Source organism: Rhipicephalus sanguineus, chromosome 6, assembly GCF_013339695.2.
Source record: "Rhipicephalus sanguineus isolate Rsan-2018 chromosome 6, BIME_Rsan_1.4, whole genome shotgun sequence".
Classification (NCBI taxonomy): domain Eukaryota; kingdom Metazoa; phylum Arthropoda; class Arachnida; order Ixodida; family Ixodidae; genus Rhipicephalus; species Rhipicephalus sanguineus.
In genome coordinates, this window is record NC_051181.1 from 153,567,699 (window position 1) to 153,586,819 (window position 19,121).

The 19,121-nt window shown below is 46.9% G+C and overlaps 1 protein-coding gene across 1 annotated transcript in view; it reads left to right on the top strand.

The window, feature by feature from the left end:
- The window catches only part of LOC119396826 (paired box pox-neuro protein), a 63,815-nt gene extending 51,948 nt beyond the window's left edge, over positions 1 to 11,867 (top strand). Inside the window, exons 4-7 of the mRNA XM_037664161.2 lie at positions 554 to 788; positions 1,713 to 2,031; positions 3,276 to 3,520; positions 11,082 to 11,867. Of these exons, the coding sequence (XP_037520089.2) occupies positions 554 to 788; positions 1,713 to 2,031; positions 3,276 to 3,520; positions 11,082 to 11,569 (1,287 nt within the window). The 3' untranslated portion in view covers positions 11,570 to 11,867. The remainder of the gene's footprint in view (positions 1 to 553; positions 789 to 1,712; positions 2,032 to 3,275; positions 3,521 to 11,081) is intronic.
- The last annotated feature ends 7,254 nt before the right edge of the window (positions 11,868 to 19,121 follow it).

The window sequence follows — 19,121 nt, forward strand, 5'->3', positions numbered from 1 at the left end:
AATAGAACTACAGTGAGCTGATACAGTTACCCCCACACAGCGAGCTGTAGTATGCCTCGGAGATTTCGGTTTGTATACCTTCCGAATGATGGTGGGATAATAATATCTAGGGTTTTACGTCTCAAAACCATGATATGATAATGAGGCACGCCGTAGTGGAGAGCTCCAGAAATTTTGGGTATCTGGTGTTCTTTAACATGCACCGACATCGCACTGTGCACGGGCCTCTAGCAATTCACCGCTATCGAAATGCGAACGCCGCGGCCGAGATCGAACCCGCGATTTTCGGGACAGCAGCCGAGCACCGTAACCACTGCACCACCGAGGTGCACGAAAATGATTGGAGTTTGGGCGCACTTCGCGTGCCCTGTGAGTATTCCTGGAAGACAGTTTGGCTTCAGTAAAGCGGAGTTTATAGTCAACCATTGTTATAGCTTTCGCGCTAAAACGACGGCTGACTCCTGCTACGATCATCATCTATCGACATCGCCTGCACCTGTCTGTCACACGACGGCCGTGTTCTGCGCGCTTATTCCGTGCACCCCTGTTGCAGGTATCCAATCCGCAGGTGATGCGTCGTATGCTGCGTTACAAGAACGACACCGGCCCCAGCGGCTGGGACATGCGGCAGTTGCTGCCCCACCAGTCACCGCAGCAGCACCAGCAGCAACACCAGCCGCAGCCCGATCACCCGATGGGCGCAGAGCATGGCCTCGCGTCTCCACCGCCGTCAGCTTCCAGGGTGCTTCGATGCGCCGCCGAATGTTCGGCGCTCTCCTCACCAAATGGTATGACCACCTCCCCCACCCCCACCCCCCTTTTTTTTTCTCCCGTACATACCCTCTCGAGAACGTTCGCTTACTGTAGTTTGGTCAAGAAACAGGAAGCCTTGACGTCATCTCCTGTATTTCTACCAATGATTTTCATAAATGTATAAGTAAAGCAATCAAGCGAACGAGTGATTCACAACTCGGTAAAAAAAAAGTCAGCATCTGTTCTTATGCAAACGAATGTTCCGAAGTCTGAGGTTGCATCAATACCGACGCACAATCCGCCTTTTTCATTTTCCCGTGTTGTCATCTGCCGTTTTTGTAGGCTTTTGGTAGGGGACGCGTGAACCAGTTAGCCACAAAAAAAGCCTCCGAGATTAAGAGACGTTTTGCGATGTTTTTGTAAGGTTAATCGGCACTTATAAAGATTTATGTTTGTCAATCACTCGTATATTTATAATTTTTTTATATATAAGTGAAATGAAGCAGCAGAAAGCATATGCTTCCAATCTCTCCACTGAAACGTAAGTCTCAGATCTATCTAGAAAAACGAAAACGAATACCGAAATTTTTCCTGCAATAACAAAATAAATCATCACGATCATCCTCAAGCATTGTTAGTACGAGTACGACTGATCAAAAGTTAGCCATGCTGTAGACAAGCAATTCGTAAAATATTCAGGGCACCCGCAAATTTATTTATTTATTTATTTATTTATTTATTTATTTATTTATTTATTTATTTATTTATTTATTTATTTATTTATTTATTTATTTATTTATTTATTTATTTATTTATTTATTTATTTATTTATTTATTTAACAGTGACCATAGAATCGCTGTACTTGTGGCGTTTCCGTCTGACCAATGATTTAAAAGCCTCGTATGGCGTTGAATCTCAATCTATCTTGCTTTTTATCTTGCGCGTGATTACTGAACAGTGGACGTGACGGGAGGCCTCGCAGAGCCACTGCCTCTGGCCATGGGGCCCTACTACCCGAGCCCTTACTTGGCCCTGCAGCACGTGACCACATGCTTGCCCGCGTTGCCACAGCAACCGCCACAGCAGCATCCGCAGACACGGCAGGCACAACAACATCAACAGCAACACCCGCTGCAGCAGAACGGCCTCAGCCAGATGGCGCTGCCTTCCACCTCATCCGCCATGTTTGCCACCTCTTCGTGCGCCACCATGACGAGGCCTTCGACGTCGCACAACTCCGGAGGAATGCTCTTTCAAAAGAAGCAGCGGAGCAGGCCGTAAGTACCCGATACTACAGTATAGATTCAGGGTTTAGCTGCTACTAGATACAACGCACATTGGTGCTGTGATCACCAAACAATATCCATTCGGTTACGCTCGTGTAATTCGTAAGGAAGCACAGCATGCGTCTGTAAGTGCTTATTAAAGCGAGAGCCCAGTACAACGTCGCAGTCCCGCTAACGCTTATAGCAAGTAAGTTTTATCCAGTAGATCATAACAACGGTATACACGAGGCAGCAAAAAGTACGCCACACCGCAGAAGTCACTGAAGAAGCTGAGGGGCTGGAAGTTAACTGAAGCAAAAGGCAACTTTATACAGACTTGTTATCAGAAGAGACAAGAATGCCATTGAAAGTTCCACATAATTATGAAAGGGGCAGCGACTGCGTTAATGACTAATAAGTACCAGCTTTCGGAAGTAAGCAAGGGCGCCAACGTTACTACTGCCGATTAAATTGAGCAGGATACTATGAAACGCACTCATCTCAAAGAGATGAACGAGACATGAAGCGTAATTCTTTGGCTTTCCCGAATATGGAACTCATTCATGGAAAAAGAGCGAGCGATTGTTTTTGTGCGCGCTGAAACTGCTTAGCTCAACGCCACCTGCATAACGGCAAGTAGGCTCTGCGAAACGCACCGCTTTTGTGCGGCAGAGTACCCTTTACAGGGCAACTAACCTGCCCATGGAGGCTTTTTTTTTTTTTTTTTTTCGCGAGGAGATATTAGCACAGCAGCAGCAGCAGTAGTGTAGTAGTAGTGGTAGCAGTAATAATAATAATAATAATAATAATAATATAATAATAATAATAATAATAATAATAATAATAATAATAATATAATAATAATAATAATAATAATAATAATAATAATAATAATAATAATAATACAATGACCAGCACGCTCGTTACTTATTTAGCAGTACGAGAAAAAAACGGAAGTTTTCTTATGTTTGAAGCCAAATTATACAAACAAGACATTTTGCAATTATGTGATCTTGACACAACCTTTCCTTCTGCCTAGCTGAGCAATCGAGTAATCATGTATATTAAATCATCAATCATCCGTCAATCATAGGCTTCCGAAAAGATCCAAGTATAGTTTCAGAAAGCTAAGCAACATCACTTATCATGCATTACATTGTGCTCATGAACGACCTAGGTGGAGAGCATTTCCTTCTTCGCTAGAGATTACGCAACCTCCAGCATCCGGTTTCGTCTTCGCTTTTTCGGGGGTGCAGTGACTCGAACGAGCCCGACTCGGAAGATGACCTCGAGGACCAAGACTCGTCAGACGAGCAGCTGCCCTCAAGGCGACGTAACATTGGAGGCAGCAAGGGCGTCACGTCTTACTCTATCGAGGAGATACTCAAGAAACCCGGAGACGCCCCCTCCGGAAGGTCCAGGGCCTCTTACAGGAGAACGGCGGCGACTTGGAGTTCTGATGACGCGGGCGCCAACGGAACGTCACCGCATCATTCCAAAGGTGCGTAAGAGATGAGCTTCTTCCTTGTAGTCTACTGACTCACTACTGTGAATCAGTAACTATGGCGTCCAATGCGTGGTCAAGGGTTTGATTGATTTGATAGATTTATTGACTCTCGACCCCGGTGGCAGCATTCTGAGGGAAGCTAAATGCAATAACGCCCGTGACTTATATTTTTGTGCGCGTTGGTGAAGCCGTTAAGAATGTTAAGCCACAACTGGTCGAAAGAAATCATGAGCACCCCTCCCCCTCCCCCTTCTTACGGGCGTCCCTCAGAAAGGGGTAGCGTTCAAGCTAGTAAAGAAGCTGATTTGTGTAATCGATAAGAGGGCACGGCGATGCCTCATGGGCGTGAAAGACGAACGGCAGTGAAGGATAGAACAGAGCGGAAAGGAAACGCGCCACCTTTCTGAGATGGGCAATAACACTACCGAGCAGTGTTGCGGAATGGGCGCCTCCATTCTATTCCACTTCCATTCCGGGGAATTAGAACTTGCCGATATTCCATTCTTTTCAATTCCTCGAAATGAAAAAACTTAGCCCATTCACACTCCGGGAATGGCCGGGAAGGAAGTTCAATTCCATTCCTGTAATTCCTCAACGTAGGAAAAGAATGTTGATAGTTTTATTGAGTTAAGAATAAACGCTGGTACACGAAAGCTTGCAGTGAACACAAGCATTGCGCCAGCGTCAATACGCATCACAACTTCAGAGAAGCGCTTTTTCGAATATGCGTCCGACTCGCCGACGGCGACAGAAGCAAAGAACATGGCTGATCCCCCTGTCATAGGAATCGGTATAACACGAAAGTGAAACGTGTCTTCACAGACGTAGATGAGTGTTTGCTGTGCACTGTTTCGACGCAAGAGCGAATGAATGAATGCTATAGCAACAAATTGAAATGTCACGCGAAGAATGGCAAGCAGCTCGAAACATGCAACGCGCTGCTCAAGCAGAAAGGACGCGCGGAACGAAGAGAGAGAAGAAATAATAGAGAAGGAAAGGCAGGGAGGTTAACCAGTATAGGACAACCGGTTTGCTACCCTACACATGGGGACAGGGTGGGGGAGATTAAAGATGGAGAGGAAAGGGAGAGAGAACATACACAGGATGAGCACGAACTAACAACTGTCAGAACTCGACAGTTAAAGCGCGCTGCTCAAATACGAAGGAGGACGCGCGAAGCGAACACAACTATAAACAAGATGAGCGCGAACTAACTGTCACAGTTGTAACTTATTTGTGTGTGAGCAGCACGTTCCTTTCGCAAAAACGGCAGCAGCAGTGAGCGAAGTGACCTTCGTGCTCTCTAACTTCACCGCAAACTTGCGGTGAGAGCACAAGACGTACAAACCACCGCAATCACGAGATAAGCGCGCGCGCACGAGCGACTACACCCTGTAGGGGCGTTTAGCGCAGCGCGTGGGGCGACGACCTTTAAAGCGCGCCCTTCGAGCCATTCGTGCCATCTCGCTAGTGATAACGAAAACACGCTGATGTACCACCGATCTCCGAGTGCCGCCACTGGCAAATGGTGTACATAAATAGCTCGCCGTTAGTATGGCGAAGAACGTGCCGTGTGTGGCCGAGTCATTTTGTGCTGCGGAGCGAGGGGTCGTAAGTTCGATTCTCGGAGACGGAACTTTTTCTTCTAGTTTTTTCTTTGCCATGTGTTAGTATTTATATTTTGCAACGTCATATCCGTGACAGAAATACGTCAGTGGAGCCGTCACCCCGGCATAAAACACTTTCGTGTTAAAACAAAGAAGTGAAGGGTGGGGAGACAGCAGGTGGCTGGGGCGCCGCCAAGAAAAAAAAATCACAAGGCGTTTGGGGGGGGGGGGGGGGAAGGGGGGGTATGCCACTGCCGTAGTTCCGCACGACGGATACCAACAGCATAGAACCGCGGTTATGCGAAGAATAGAGACAAACTTCGGAGCAACACAGTCTAGATAATTGTACTAGGCGCGTTGCTTATAAATGTACATTGCTTGTAATCAGCCAAGCCATTTTAAAGATACTGCTTTATTGTTAAATTCGAGGCTCTGACTTCCTAAAGTTTGAAGTTTGAAAAACAGCGCGTAGACGAAAACGTGCTCTATTTTCGGAAAAAGACGTAATTCCATTCCCAATCCACTCCGTGCAAAATGCGCTTAATTCCATTCCCATTCCATTCCTCCAAGCGTTGTCCCCATTCCATTTCGGGGTCTCGAAAATGTCGAATGATTCCGCAGTCATTCCAATTCCGGAGTGGCAACTGCGCACCACTGCTACCGAGCGCCAGGTAGGGGTACCTCTATCTCCGTGATAAACCGGGGAGTGCTGCGGCACTAGGGATCGAACCCAGTACCTCTCGCATTAAAAGTGGACGCTCTATTCTCTCAAATCTCTTGCGGGTTCCCTCAGAGCCCGAATATGAAACTCCGATTTATACTTTCCTGTGGCGAAATTTCATTAAGTGTAAGGTAAAAGTCCATATTACTCGAGTGTAATTTCTATGTGAATCTAAGCCAGCAGTTTACTTCAGGACATTGTAGTCCATGTCGTCATTTCATGTGCAGCAATTACGTGTTCTGTATGCTGCTACAAACGGTAGCACCCGGGCTTTATTCATTTAGTGCTTCCGGCTTTTTAAGCCAAGTACAAGAAATACGTTGCACCTTGCACTTCCTCGAACTTGGCCTATATAGCGAAACTATGGTGTTCCTGCTAATGCTACTGTGAAAATCGTTGTTTCGGCGTAGACTGCGCATTACTTTTCCTAATGACGCGTCTTGTAATACCCCAAATCCGGCGCTGCACTCTTTGTCCAAGTGTCAGGTTATTAACAATAAGCGAAGTTCATGTCCGTACCATGTAGTTGATCCAGGCAGTTCTTCCGGATACTGAGGCGTACACCATCGGTTAAAGTCATTTAGACATGGACTCGCACACACTGGCTCTTTATGTACCTGTTGCAGTGCCGAATAAACTCAAGATAAGCAATATGCGCTCTCGAGCTTAAATTTTTTTTTTTTTTTTTGCTCGGATGGCAAACAGGAAGCGACCGAGCATGTAGCGAACTTGGAAACGAAGCCCTTCAAGCTTTTCAAGTTACGCCTTTTCTTATTGATCTCTAGGCATGTTGCTGTAAACACCGTTGTCATGCATGGCAACATGCCATAAGCATATTTCCGCACGAAAGGAAGTCGGCCGTATTAGAAAGATCAATGGCAACGAATAACTTATTTAGGGGCGCGTTCGAATCGGCGGTTCTTGTCATTGCTTCTACTTGTTACAATGCACAGTTGTTACGAGTCTTAAAGTATCTGTAGCCATTGTGCTCTGTGATCGAGGTACCGATTAAATGCCCTGCCACGAGGTATGGATGCAATAAAACAGAATAGTATTTCAATTAATCTATAAGAGCTAGCGCACACGTTATTAGAATATCCACGCAAAATTAGTGAATGATCAAGTCCAGGTTTACAAAAGATATGCTTCTTTTAGTAGTCTGTCGGAACATAATAAACGCCATACGTTTTAACCATCGGGTGGTTTTGTATTGATAAATTTAAACTATGCAAAATACAGACAAAATGTTCGGAAAGCATTCAACCAGTATTTTCTCTCCAATATCGACTTTATTTTTCCTTCAGTTTTTCATAGTCTCGTTCCCACAGAGAAATATTGCACCAGTGGAAAAAAAAAATAGAAAAGAAAAAGGGCAAGACATAAAGCCAGGGGTGTAGCCAGAATTTTTTTTTTTGAGGGGGGGGGGGGGTGTTCAACCATACTTTATGTATATTCGTGCATGCGTTTGTATGTGTGCGTGTATGTATACGCAAGCAAAATTGAAAATTTTCGGGCGGGGGGGCAATTGACCCCCCACCCCCCCTCCCTTGGCTACGCCCCTGCATAAAGCATCCCTATTTCACAAATAACGTGCATATGCGTAATGTATACTTGAATAGAATAACATGAGTGATAGAAAGAAGTCCCGACGTAATGTTTCTACAAAGCTTAACTGGCGGACGGCGACTAAGCTTGATTCCTCGGGTGTGGATATATTACTCAGAGTATGACCCACAACTTAAGGGGGATCATCTTTACGTGAGCAAGAGTCATGATGGCTGCGTAAGCAACGAAGACTGAAGCCGTACATAACGCATTATAAAGAGCATTTGCGCGAAGTACCTAAGTGGGGGTCCTGCAACGTACCTCGCATACGTAGAATAGTGACCACCAGCTGGGTTTGGCCACCCAACTTCCACTCGCTAGCCATAACCATTATCAACTGCAGAAAGGGAGTACGTCGCAAGCAGCTCGTAAAACAACCTCTGCCTATCCCGAGTGTTTAACGAAGCGAGCAAGCCCATAATTACCTGTGGTCAGTTTCCTTGGCCCTTTAGACCAGAGGCAGCGAAACTGCGTCCGTACAAAAAAAGTGTACCTCTAATGTTCTGCAACAGGGGATGCCTACCTTCTGGCACATAGAGAGAAAAGATGGTGCTGTTATAAGCGGTTTATGACAGCTCTACCAACCCGTATACATCCACACAGCCGCTGCAGTCCGCTGTATAAACGCTCGTCAAGTTTCCGAGAGGCCCGCAATCCTCCCCATCTGGGCGACAGTGGCAAACGAGAATTCAATTAGTTCGTCCCTCACCCGCGAGAGGTGCCACGCGCCACTACTAACAACGCGGCGCGCGCACGACACACACGCAGGACTGTGATTACGGCAGCCGTCGTCGCCACTGCCGCCACCTTGTGGCCGAGAGTGATAGGTGTCACGCTCCGTGGCCTCGCAGACGACTCATTTCATGGCGATCGGAAGCCGGGCGACAAAAACGCGGTTATAATCTCCCCCCTGCCAGCGCTGTGGCCACCGACCCACCGCCACACCCAAGCTGTTATTCCTCCCTCGACATTCGAAGTTGTATGGAGGCTGGCGCTCCCTTGCCCCCCTGCTATCCCCCCCTTTTCCTTTTCTTTATTTTGTTTCCGTTTATAGTAAGTGCCCGAGGGAGTCAGGGGGGATAATTCCCAAAGGGCGTTTTGTTCCCGCGGCGTTCACTTTTCGACAACGCCAGTTCAGCGGTCTGTGCTCTGACTCCCTCTGGGTCGGCGACTCTGATGCAGCGCGTTCTTTACGTGCTTCCGTAGAGGTGGCAAAAAAATTAAAAGGTGGGGGGGGGGAGGACCAGATAGAAATCGGACGCCGCTGACGCTATGGGGAGATCAATCGCGGCCCCAGGGACTTCTCGTCGCAAATAGGGGACGTGTTGAGGGGCTCTTGAATGGAGAGAAAACGAATTTAGATTTGTGTCCATTGATAGCGACCGCAGGTTGCTCTGCCCCAGAAAATGATGTGGCCCGTCGAAGTAGGTGCAGGGCTGCTATTTTTGTGCCGCCCGTGCATTTGTCACATGTTATTTTACGTCTCTTTCTCACTTTCTTCCCAAGTGTTAACAGCACCTCGTGAACAGTTACTCTTCAAAGCAAGCCTCGAACGTGTTGGCAACTTGCCTTTGTGGGCACGCTTATGTCCATATTGGACTTTTCCTTCTCCCTATACTTCACCCTGTAAACAAATAATTGTTAATGCGGTCATCGCCAACTGAAGTCTATATCTTCTCTATTCTATAATACTGGAACTCACGTCACCTGCTTAAAAAGAGGCACTAACGTAAAAAAAAACAAAAAAAAAACAAGGCATTTGTGAAACGCTGTGCATTTTAACATTATTTTCATGTTAATCACCTCTGCGGCACGTTTCAATTACACCTTTTACATTGCCGAAGTGGCCACACTCAATGAAAGACATCAAGCAACGTTTCTTGAATCCGCAAATGTAGACGCATGTTGTTGTTTTTTTATCCCCTCAATTCTGCGAAAATAATACATTTCATTGGTATACGTTCATGTTGACCCACTTATATTCCAAGAAAACAATGCTATTTGTGGAGCCGTTGATAAATCTAACAAAATACGCGCTCTCGTTTGCGTTGCAAGCAACGGTCATGCACGGCTCTTTAAACAATCCAGCTACCATACGTCTACTCCATACTTAAACGCGCGCGCGCGCGCACACACACACACACACACACTCTCTCTCTCTCTCTCTCTAGCATGTTCACGGCACCAAAATTGTGCGTATACTGTAGCGTTACCAGCGAGTCAAACAGGCATATCCAAATGGCTTGTGCAAATGGACGACGAACACCATGTAGCTATTAACTGTTGAGAGTTAACACGTAATCTTGCCAGTTCACATAAACTATAGTCGAGAAGAACATCTGTACAATAAAATGGCCTTTCAAGTCTGTCGCAGTTAACTAGGCAAATGAGACAGAAAATATTAATGATCAGATTAAAAAAAAAGCATTCTGTTGAGGATTTCGATCATGTTGGAGCAGTTGCAAACATATTCTGTTCCCATTTCGTGGTTCTCTGGCAGCCTCAGTCAGGTACACCTAACCATGTTTTATTAATTTCACGGGAATGCTGACCGATACGACAGGCAGGGGATATGTCGCAGGAACGATCTGCTTCCTAGGAGTGACCATTACACAATGCCAGTGAAACCGACTGAGTGGGCCCAACACGTCATCACGTCGCTGTAAGAGCAATCACGCCGCGCACTCGCACGTTCCTATAAGCGATAGATTTCTAAGTTGCTATGAAGCAAAATTTTCATCACTTATAGTGGGCGGCCATCTTTGGTCTGGAATTGTGGGTCAGATGGAAGGCAGGACCAAGATAGTGACCTGCCTGTACTTATCGCACGCTTGTCGCCAGTGTTCGGTCGTCATCAGCAGTGGCGTACCAAAAGCCGCAGTGCATGTGCTGGCCGCGCTGACAAGTCATCATTATAAGGTCAATATTACGCATGTTTGCTGTAAAACGAGTGTGTCAGAGTAAAAGATTCTGTTCTCAAATCTGGAGTCGCGCATACATATCGATACGCGCAGCCATTAGCAAGGCCGCCCGAATAAGTGCGCCACGATTAATACCCACTACTACCTGAGCACACTGGACAAAATCCGTCCCAGGGGTTCACGTCCTAGGCCGGCTTAAAAGAAGAAAGGTCAAGGTGATGGAACAACTGAAAATTGGCTTAGATCGCACGTGACGTAATGCTTCATGTGAACACTGAAAGAATAAGCGCTAAAAATTGACGAGCACAAAAAGGAGAACAGACAAAAGACTTTGTCTGTTCTCTTTTTGTGCTCGTCAATTTTTTGCGCTTATTCTTTCAGTGTTTATGGATAGTGCGTTCTGCTTCATGTGACCATGACTATCGACAGCCACCAACCGTCGAACCTAAGGCTTTATTGCATATTGATCATTATGTGTTCCACGCGACTGATACAGTTCCAAGACTAGTTGGTCCTCCATAGCCGATGTCTTACAGTTCAGAGATCGAGACGTGCGGAATAATTAAATAAAAGCGCCATATGTGTCCCTTTTTTTGTGTCATCTTTGTGCTATGCTGGGAGACCTATAGAGCGCTTCTGAAAAGGTTGAAATAGCCGGCTCTTCACTTACGTCTGCTCTTCCGATTTCGTCCTCGTTTCAGGCCACTCCAAGTCCGAGCAGGAGTCAAGTCTCGAGGCGGAAGTGACGTCATCGTCCGCCGACGCCGAGTGCAACGGTCTACCACCTGCCGCGTCCCAGCAGCAGCAACTGAGTGACCAAACAACGACCGCCGCAGCGGCAGCCGCTGCAGCAGCCGCGGCCGTAGCGGCTTTTCAGCCCCAGGCCGCAGCTCTGGCTCTGTGGGCCGGTGCCGCAGCCTCTAGCCCCGGAAGCGTGGGCTTCGCGTCCTTCCCGTTCACGAGGTTCGCTCCCATGATGGCGCCGTTCCCGTGCTCCTACTTCTCGCAAATGGCCGCCATTTACCCGCATGCCCAAGCGGCGCAACCGTCGTCCTCCTCTGTCGAGCCGGCGATCGCAGTGGACAGCAACATCGTTGCCGACTCAGCCACTTCGCCCTCGCCCGCTGCTGAAACACCGCCGAACAGCGCGGTTCATCCGAAGCCCAGTTCGCTGGCACTGACTCCGTGAGGCGTCGGCGCGACGCGTACGTTGTTGCTTCGTTTGTACGCGTAGTAGTATCTGTTGAGCGAATGGGAGTCGCACAAAGACCAGTTGCACTCCTGCAGGCATTTGTTTTCTTTTTCTTTTTTTTCAACGCAGAACAGAAATTGTTGGGAACCGTAAGCCGAGTTGCTCGAGTACTTTCCTTTCTTTCTCTCCTTTTCTTTTTTTCATTAGTTACAGATATATCTGATGACAAATAAGCGGCAAAACACAGGTGTCTGGGTTGTGCCTGGCCATAGATACAGGAATATCTATTCTCATTTGGCATGACATCTGCTGTTATCGGCCAGGCGCTTCGAGATGAACGAACTTGCGTGAGGCAAAACGAGACAAATCAACGACTAAATTTGCAAGCACACGGCGTACGTTAACAGTTCAAAAGCAGGCGAGAACGCACTAGGATATACCATGCGATCGACGTACAAGCAGGTGTCGTTATCAGTAAATGAAAACTGAGCACGCCGCCCGCTCTAGTCGATAGGCACGGTCTCCTTCGCCGAACCATAAATGGAAAACATTAATGAAAATCTCGATCCGTAGACTCGCTCCATTATATACAGCAGCACAACCTTGGTACAACTGGAACGTCAGCAAGGCAGGGAGCTGTGCAACGCCTTGTTGACCAAAGTAGCCTGCAGAATGTATCTGACAAGTCCTAGTCAGGGAAGTATCAGGGGCTCTCGCAGGCACATTTAAAACGAAGATAGCGATGGCACGCACCAAGTGATTTTATTAAGGTATATTAGGTCGCGGGTTCGATCTCGGTCGCGGCGGTCGCATTTTCGACGGAGACAAGAATGTTATAGGTCAGTGTACTTAGATTTAGGTCACGTTAAAGAACTTCAGGAGGTCGAATTTTCCGGGGCCCACTGCGTGCCTCATAATCACGTCGTGGTTTTGGTACGTAAAGCCCTAGCAATTATAATTTATTAATAAGCAATGTGCTACGTTAATGTTATAACATACATGACGTTCGCACTCTCGTGCAACTGTTATCAATGTTTCACAAAAGGTCAATAAAAGTGGTAGAACAGATGATGTAGCTAGATCCAATGTTCGGGCAAGGAACTTGTCGACACGTTGCCTTCAGCGATAACCTTAGTTTTATCAATAACTTCGATAAGGAAAGGACAATACGTGCACGGAATTTTTATTGTAGGTGCCTAAAATTAAGCCAGCGCCTTTATATATTAGAAGAAAGATTCTTGGTTTGAACCCCATTATTTTTCACAACCGCACGATATGCTGTCACAGCACATAACCGTACACATGCACCCTTCGGTGTCCCCGCAATACCGTTTTCAACGAGTAAAAAAAAAATTAACGAGATAGTCTATAATTAGCAAATCTGCGCATTGATTGCCCAGTCATTGTGTTAGAGCATGTTCTCCAAATGTTAAAGACGCAAGATAAACAAATGACAATGATGCGTTTCTTATTCAGTACCGTCAGTGTCATGTATGCATACGCTGCAGGCAACTATGCCGACGACGATGGCAGAATAAAGGCGATCAAACGTCAGTGTTAGTTTGTACTACGATAAACGAATGTCGTGGAACCTAAGAATATACTCGAGACAATATGGTTGATAACTTGTTTGCACCTAATTGTCGTCTACTGTAGACACGAGAACAAAGAAAGCGCTACTTGCCAACCCTTGGCGTATATACACGCAGAGCGGTATGATTTATCATGCACGTCATGAGAGCGCACGCATGAGCACGTTGTTTGTCGTTCAATTCATCCGCATCTGGTCACCAACACGGAGAGGCGCTTCCATCGCACATAACTAGTCAAACTAAATCAACAAACCTTGCTATACTGGAGTGCGTGACTTCCAACGTGAAAGCTATGTAAGAGCTATGACCGTTCGCTTTCGTTGTTGTAACGATTACTAATCCCCACATTATCAGAACAGCCTCGCATCGAAGCTCTCTGTCGACTCCAAGCAGCAAAAGAGGTGTATGGGAGAGAGGGAGGGAGGGGGGGAGGGGGATACGCGCCTCTCGGAAGCCTGTGCACGTTGACACTCATAGCCTCTGCGATTGAGCACAACGTTAAGATATCGGAGGTCACGTCATATATTGCCGATACGATCCATGCGATTTAGGAAAAGCTTCTGGCCCTCGGGGAGTGGCTGTCGGCCTCACTCCCAGACATCATATATGACTTAGGCATTTAGGCTTGGCTGATAACTAGACCACGGTTCTCTAGGTGGGCATGGACTGGGGTTCCATATCCAGTAAAGTTACTCCGACGCTTTCATGAGAAAGCCCCATCTATAGTTCCTACCAATAGACGACGAAAATGCCCGATTACAAAGTCACAGTGGCCAAGCCGCTGTGACTCAGTAAGTGTAGACTGCGTCCTGTCAGGGTAACAAATGGACGTGCGTCTAGCCCTCCCTGTCTTTCCTTCGCACTCCCAACCTGTCTGCTGCTGCCAACATGGTCGATGGTTCGACCCAAACACATGGTGGCCGCATTTTTCCGGCAAAGGAGGCAGATAAGCTAGTGTGGTGAGGTATAAGGGCACTTTAAAAAATCTCGGCTGGTGAAAATTATGCCGGGGTGCATCTATAAGACATATTTCATAGTCATGATGTTGCTGTAGGGGTTGTAAAAGATAGTTATACGATTCAATAAATATTATAACGCTGCAAACGCACAGAATTGTTTTGTGAAGTCTGCCGGCTGGGCTGGATCGAGGGAGATCTCAGACACGAGGCTGGTCTGGTGGCTACGTTTTTAATGAATCTATGTCATGATCCTCTTGACAGTGATCTCGTATTTCTTACCCCGTGATGCCCGGCTACTAGCAATGGTGAGAATGTTGTCAATAAAATAAATGCCCCTACATGTGTGATTCATTCTTTTTATTCAAGCACGACGCTTTCCTAAATACCATTTTCGACTATTTCAACGCTGTCACATGAGAAAATGTAGCGGAAGCGGTGATACAACGAATCGCGATGACGTATTATTCTATCGCTGCACTACGGGCAGCTCTTGTTCACACTTCAGAACAGAGAGTCGAGTGTCTTAGGTGGCCTGCGACTCACGAGCTGCGCTGCAGTCCCAGAAATCCCTACGAGTGCGGGAAAAGATCGTGGACATACAATACAATCTACTAAGAAGAAAATGAATAAGGCTTTCGCCTTCGAGTCGCTTGGGCAAATGCGTAAGGGACCACGTGACTTTTGTTCTTGTTGAAAGTACGTAGTTTTTGAAAGATCTGTCGCTTGTAACCCCATAGCACATAGTATGTATATTAGACCTAACAATGTCGTTTAATTTTTTTTGTGTAAAGTAATGACAAACATGTCACCTTCTGGCCTGTCATTGTTTTACTTTCCGTTGCGGGCATTCGTGCCATAGTCGTTACACGGCCGTGGTCGTTATATATGTAATCATCATCACCGTCATGCGATGTCGTGAAAGAAGAAGGCAGTGCGCAGCACGCGGAGCAGCTGCAGCACCAGACCACGCGCCACGAGGGGATCAGAACAGAACGTTCGGCGAACAGGGCAGGTCGCACCTGTGACGATGCGATCATGGAGCCTCGAGAATCGACGAAGTGCTGCCGTCCAAGCCGAGCCGCATGACAGCGAAGCGCACCATTGCCGAAGTAATCGAGGTAAGCCGTCGCGTACTGAGAAGAGAAAGCTTCAGCCCTCGAGCTGTACCAGCCCTCTGCGAAATTAATGGCCCGCGTGTCGCGTCTTAGTCCGACCATGGGCATATGAACACGCTATGACCCCACGATGATGATCGTCACCGTAAAGTGACGCACCGATGTATTTCGTGTAATGCATCTTTGTTCGGCCGTCGACGCTTCAGGTCTCGTGGAGAACCTGCACTAGGCAGGCGCATCTTCTTGGTAACACATTTGTATTTCTGGGGTGCGTTCTTGTCGCGCAATATGGTGTATAAGTGGCGGGAACGCTTGAGAACTCAAGCCAAAGGTATCAAAGGCTTCACTTTCCTACGCGCAAGAGCGTCTCGGCTTGCCAATAAGGTGACGTCACGCGCGCGTGACCCGTCGAGCCGTTGGGGCGTATTATTGGGACATCAGCGCACGCAACTGTTTCGAATGATTTATATACAGACCTATACAGATACAGGAGATACGGATTTATATAAAGAGCAGGTTTTTCATTGCGCTGCATGTATAACAGAATGGCAGCCGCGATACACTTTGTGACGTTGTGAAGGCTATAGTAGGGCTTACAGCACAGTTGCATTCGCAACAAAAAATATAGTTCGGCGCTTTTATTACGAACAAATATGCAAAACTGTACGATCTTTATGCCGAGGTCAAGATGGTTGTAAGTACGTTGCATGCACTACATGTTTCCTATGTATTTCTTATGCAGCCCTATTCACGCGGGAAGCTTTTCTTGTGTGTGCTCGACTTGTTAAGGGACTACCCTAATGGCAGATCTGCATTTGCAATGTTGTAACTTTCCAGTATCATCAATTTTCAAATTAACAAATACCTTTCCAATTACAGGGCATTTAGTTGCGGCACGATATTGCTCAGTTTTCTTTTTTTTTTTTTTCGGGCTATACACGCGAACGCATGCTTTCGCATTTAAAGAATTCCGCTTTAAACACGATCGTAGCTGAAACCTGTTGTAGAGGGAGAACGGCGAGATGACTTGGTGACTTGGAGGGCCATGATAGTTGAGATCAGTGTTAATGACGCTGGCTCAAATATTTGTATAGTGGGGATGGAAAGAAACGCGAGCAGTGCGGCATCTACATTATCTGTTGTTTCGCACTTCTTTTCAAGAGGTTGCAGCCATGGATGGTGATAAAAAAGCCACTATAGTCATTTATGATACATTCAAGAAGCATTCTAGCCTCTTTTTATTACCACCAAGGTCAGAGGATGATGCAAACAGCACGCCGCGCTTTTCGCGTTTCTTTTTATCCCTTCTGTACATCGGTGGGCCTGCTGAATTCGTTAAATTCGATCGCCCGCACCATCACTCTTTGCGGCCACTCAGAGCAGCGTTTCCCAGGTACAGCCTTGAATCGAAGTAGGTTCTCGCAATTATAGAGTGCGTGGCGATCTGCACACATTTCAGTCATATTGGTACAAGTGCACTCACGAGACAAGGCGCAAACAAGAGAATACAAGGACGCAGTGCTGCGTCTTCGTATTCGGCACTTGCCATGCGAATGCGCGTAGTGCCAGTGAAACGCGGAAGGGTCGCTGCGAAGTTCCCAAATCTTCGTCCACGTCGCCGCGCACGAGACGGGAATATAAACTTACTCGATTACGCATTTTGATTTCTCCTGCGAGGGTTTTGCAGTTTAGGGAATAGAAATTTGACGCCGCGTGCGCTTTTTAAAGGTTATGCAGATCCTGCGCACTGTGAGCATCGATATTAAGGGAAGCATTTTACAATTTAACTAAGGTCCCCTGGTTAACCAGGTTTTCGTTTTTTTTTTTATTTTTTTGTGGTACCAGTAACAAGTGAAGCTCTTGTTTCTTTTACAAGCACTTTCGGTTTTCCGAATATTCGGAAAATTCGTTTTTAAAAATAAAACTGGTACGAAATCGATGGTTCTAGTTCAAGTTATATTGGATGCATATGATATCTGGGCATAAGTCCACTTAAGTGCTAATGAACTGTCATAATTAATGAAAATTAAAGGAACTACTTTACTTTCCTTGTAAGCAGCTGTGATCGTTGTGGCACCTGGCGCGGCAGATCTCAACCACGCGTTTCTTTCTGCGTGGCCTCTGAGATCCGTTTAGGCTGTGCGCGAAACAGAAACACCAGGGCACACGAACGCCGACGACTACAGTGAAACCTCGGTGATACGATCACAGGTCATACGAATTTTTCGTTGGTCCCGGCCAAGGCCCATTAGCCTGCAATGCAATGGAGTACGGTTGTTGCAAACCAATTTTCACCCAGTGACGTTTGATACGGACGTACGCTACCGCACAGGTACGAAGAGGTGCTGTCCGTGCTGTCCCGGAAGACGCGCCAAGCACGTGCGAACGCGGGAACGCAAGCGTGGGCATGCGCGCCGCACCGCCAAATTGTCAGAATCATGGTGTCAGAAAAATACTTTTCTTACGGTCAGAATAAACCTTCACAGAGACGTGTCACGGCCTCCGAGATTGTGTGTGCCAATCTTTGAAGCTCTTAAGTGCCTTCGTGTGCCTTCGCGTTTAGATTACAGAGGATCTTTGCGCCATGCTTCTTTTTCTAACGCGTCGACGCGGGCTCCTGTCGTTGTACTGTGTTTATACGTGCATGCCTCGTGCATCAGACATCTTATGAAAGGTGGACGAGGACAGAAAGAAAGCGAGGACGGTCTTGGCGAAGGAGTCACGCCTCACAGTGTCCACAAGCGCGACCGTTGAGGTCGCACTTGTGCAGGCATGGCCGTAAATATCCCAAAAACATCCCCAACACCTCCGCGATAACAAAATAACACAAGACCGTGGTTCTGTAATTTTGTGGCCTTGATCCATCGCGTCAAAGCGCTTCTTTCGTTACTTTTGCTGCAGTACTCCGGTGTCATGCAAAAAAAACATACGAAAATTTTAAAGGGGCTACTGCTGTCGCGGGTCACAACGCACCTGGGTCATTAATTAAATACACGCGTACGGGCCATATATTTATCAGCGCTGGTATGATTGCCGACATCTAAAAACTTAACTGAGAATCATTCAGGGTTCTTGCAGACGTTGCTGCGGTCCTGAAAAACAATAAATGAAAATGTACGGCAGCTTTCTTTTGTCGCATGCTAATTTGCCATGCTTTCTGCTGATAGGAATTTCGGATGATACGAATATTTTTGGTGGTCCCGTGAGATTCGTATCACCGAGGTTTCACTGTACTAAATCATGAATTAAAGTCGACTCCATTTTTTTTTTTTTTTTGCATCGCTTTCTCTTCGCATGACCTGGCAGACTATGTGGCGACGGAAGTGGATTGTTAAGGAGGCGGATCGGGATTACGAAAATGAGATCAGCCACGATCTCTGCGGTTTGCGGTCGGCACGCTGGCCCCGCATCCATTCTGCTCCTGCTCCTGGGCGCTTCGCTGATTCGATGGTTGACAAGGGGCCCGCGAATCGTGCCGGATGACGTGACGACGACGACGACGACGACGACGACGGCGATGGACTTACCAACAACGTCACCGCATACGACCCCGCTTTAGTCCATATCAACCGCTTAATCGGGGGTATACGACCACTGATGCCCAAGTCGTGGCATCCGACCTTGCTCAGCCTGCGCCTATAAGGTTGGCTCTGAGCAGCGTAAGGGTGGCTCACCTCAAGCCACACCGATAGGGCGCCACCCTTACGCTCATTGGTGAGACCTTTGTTTATTATACACGGTGGAGGCTCATGTTACTGGCACTTAACGGGGCCATTACATCCAATTTTTTATCAATGATCTATTCGTGTTTTGTGGGTTAATCATCGTGCGTTCAAACACAAGGCGGTGAAATTTTAGCGCACTTGGTCGAGCACTAAATATA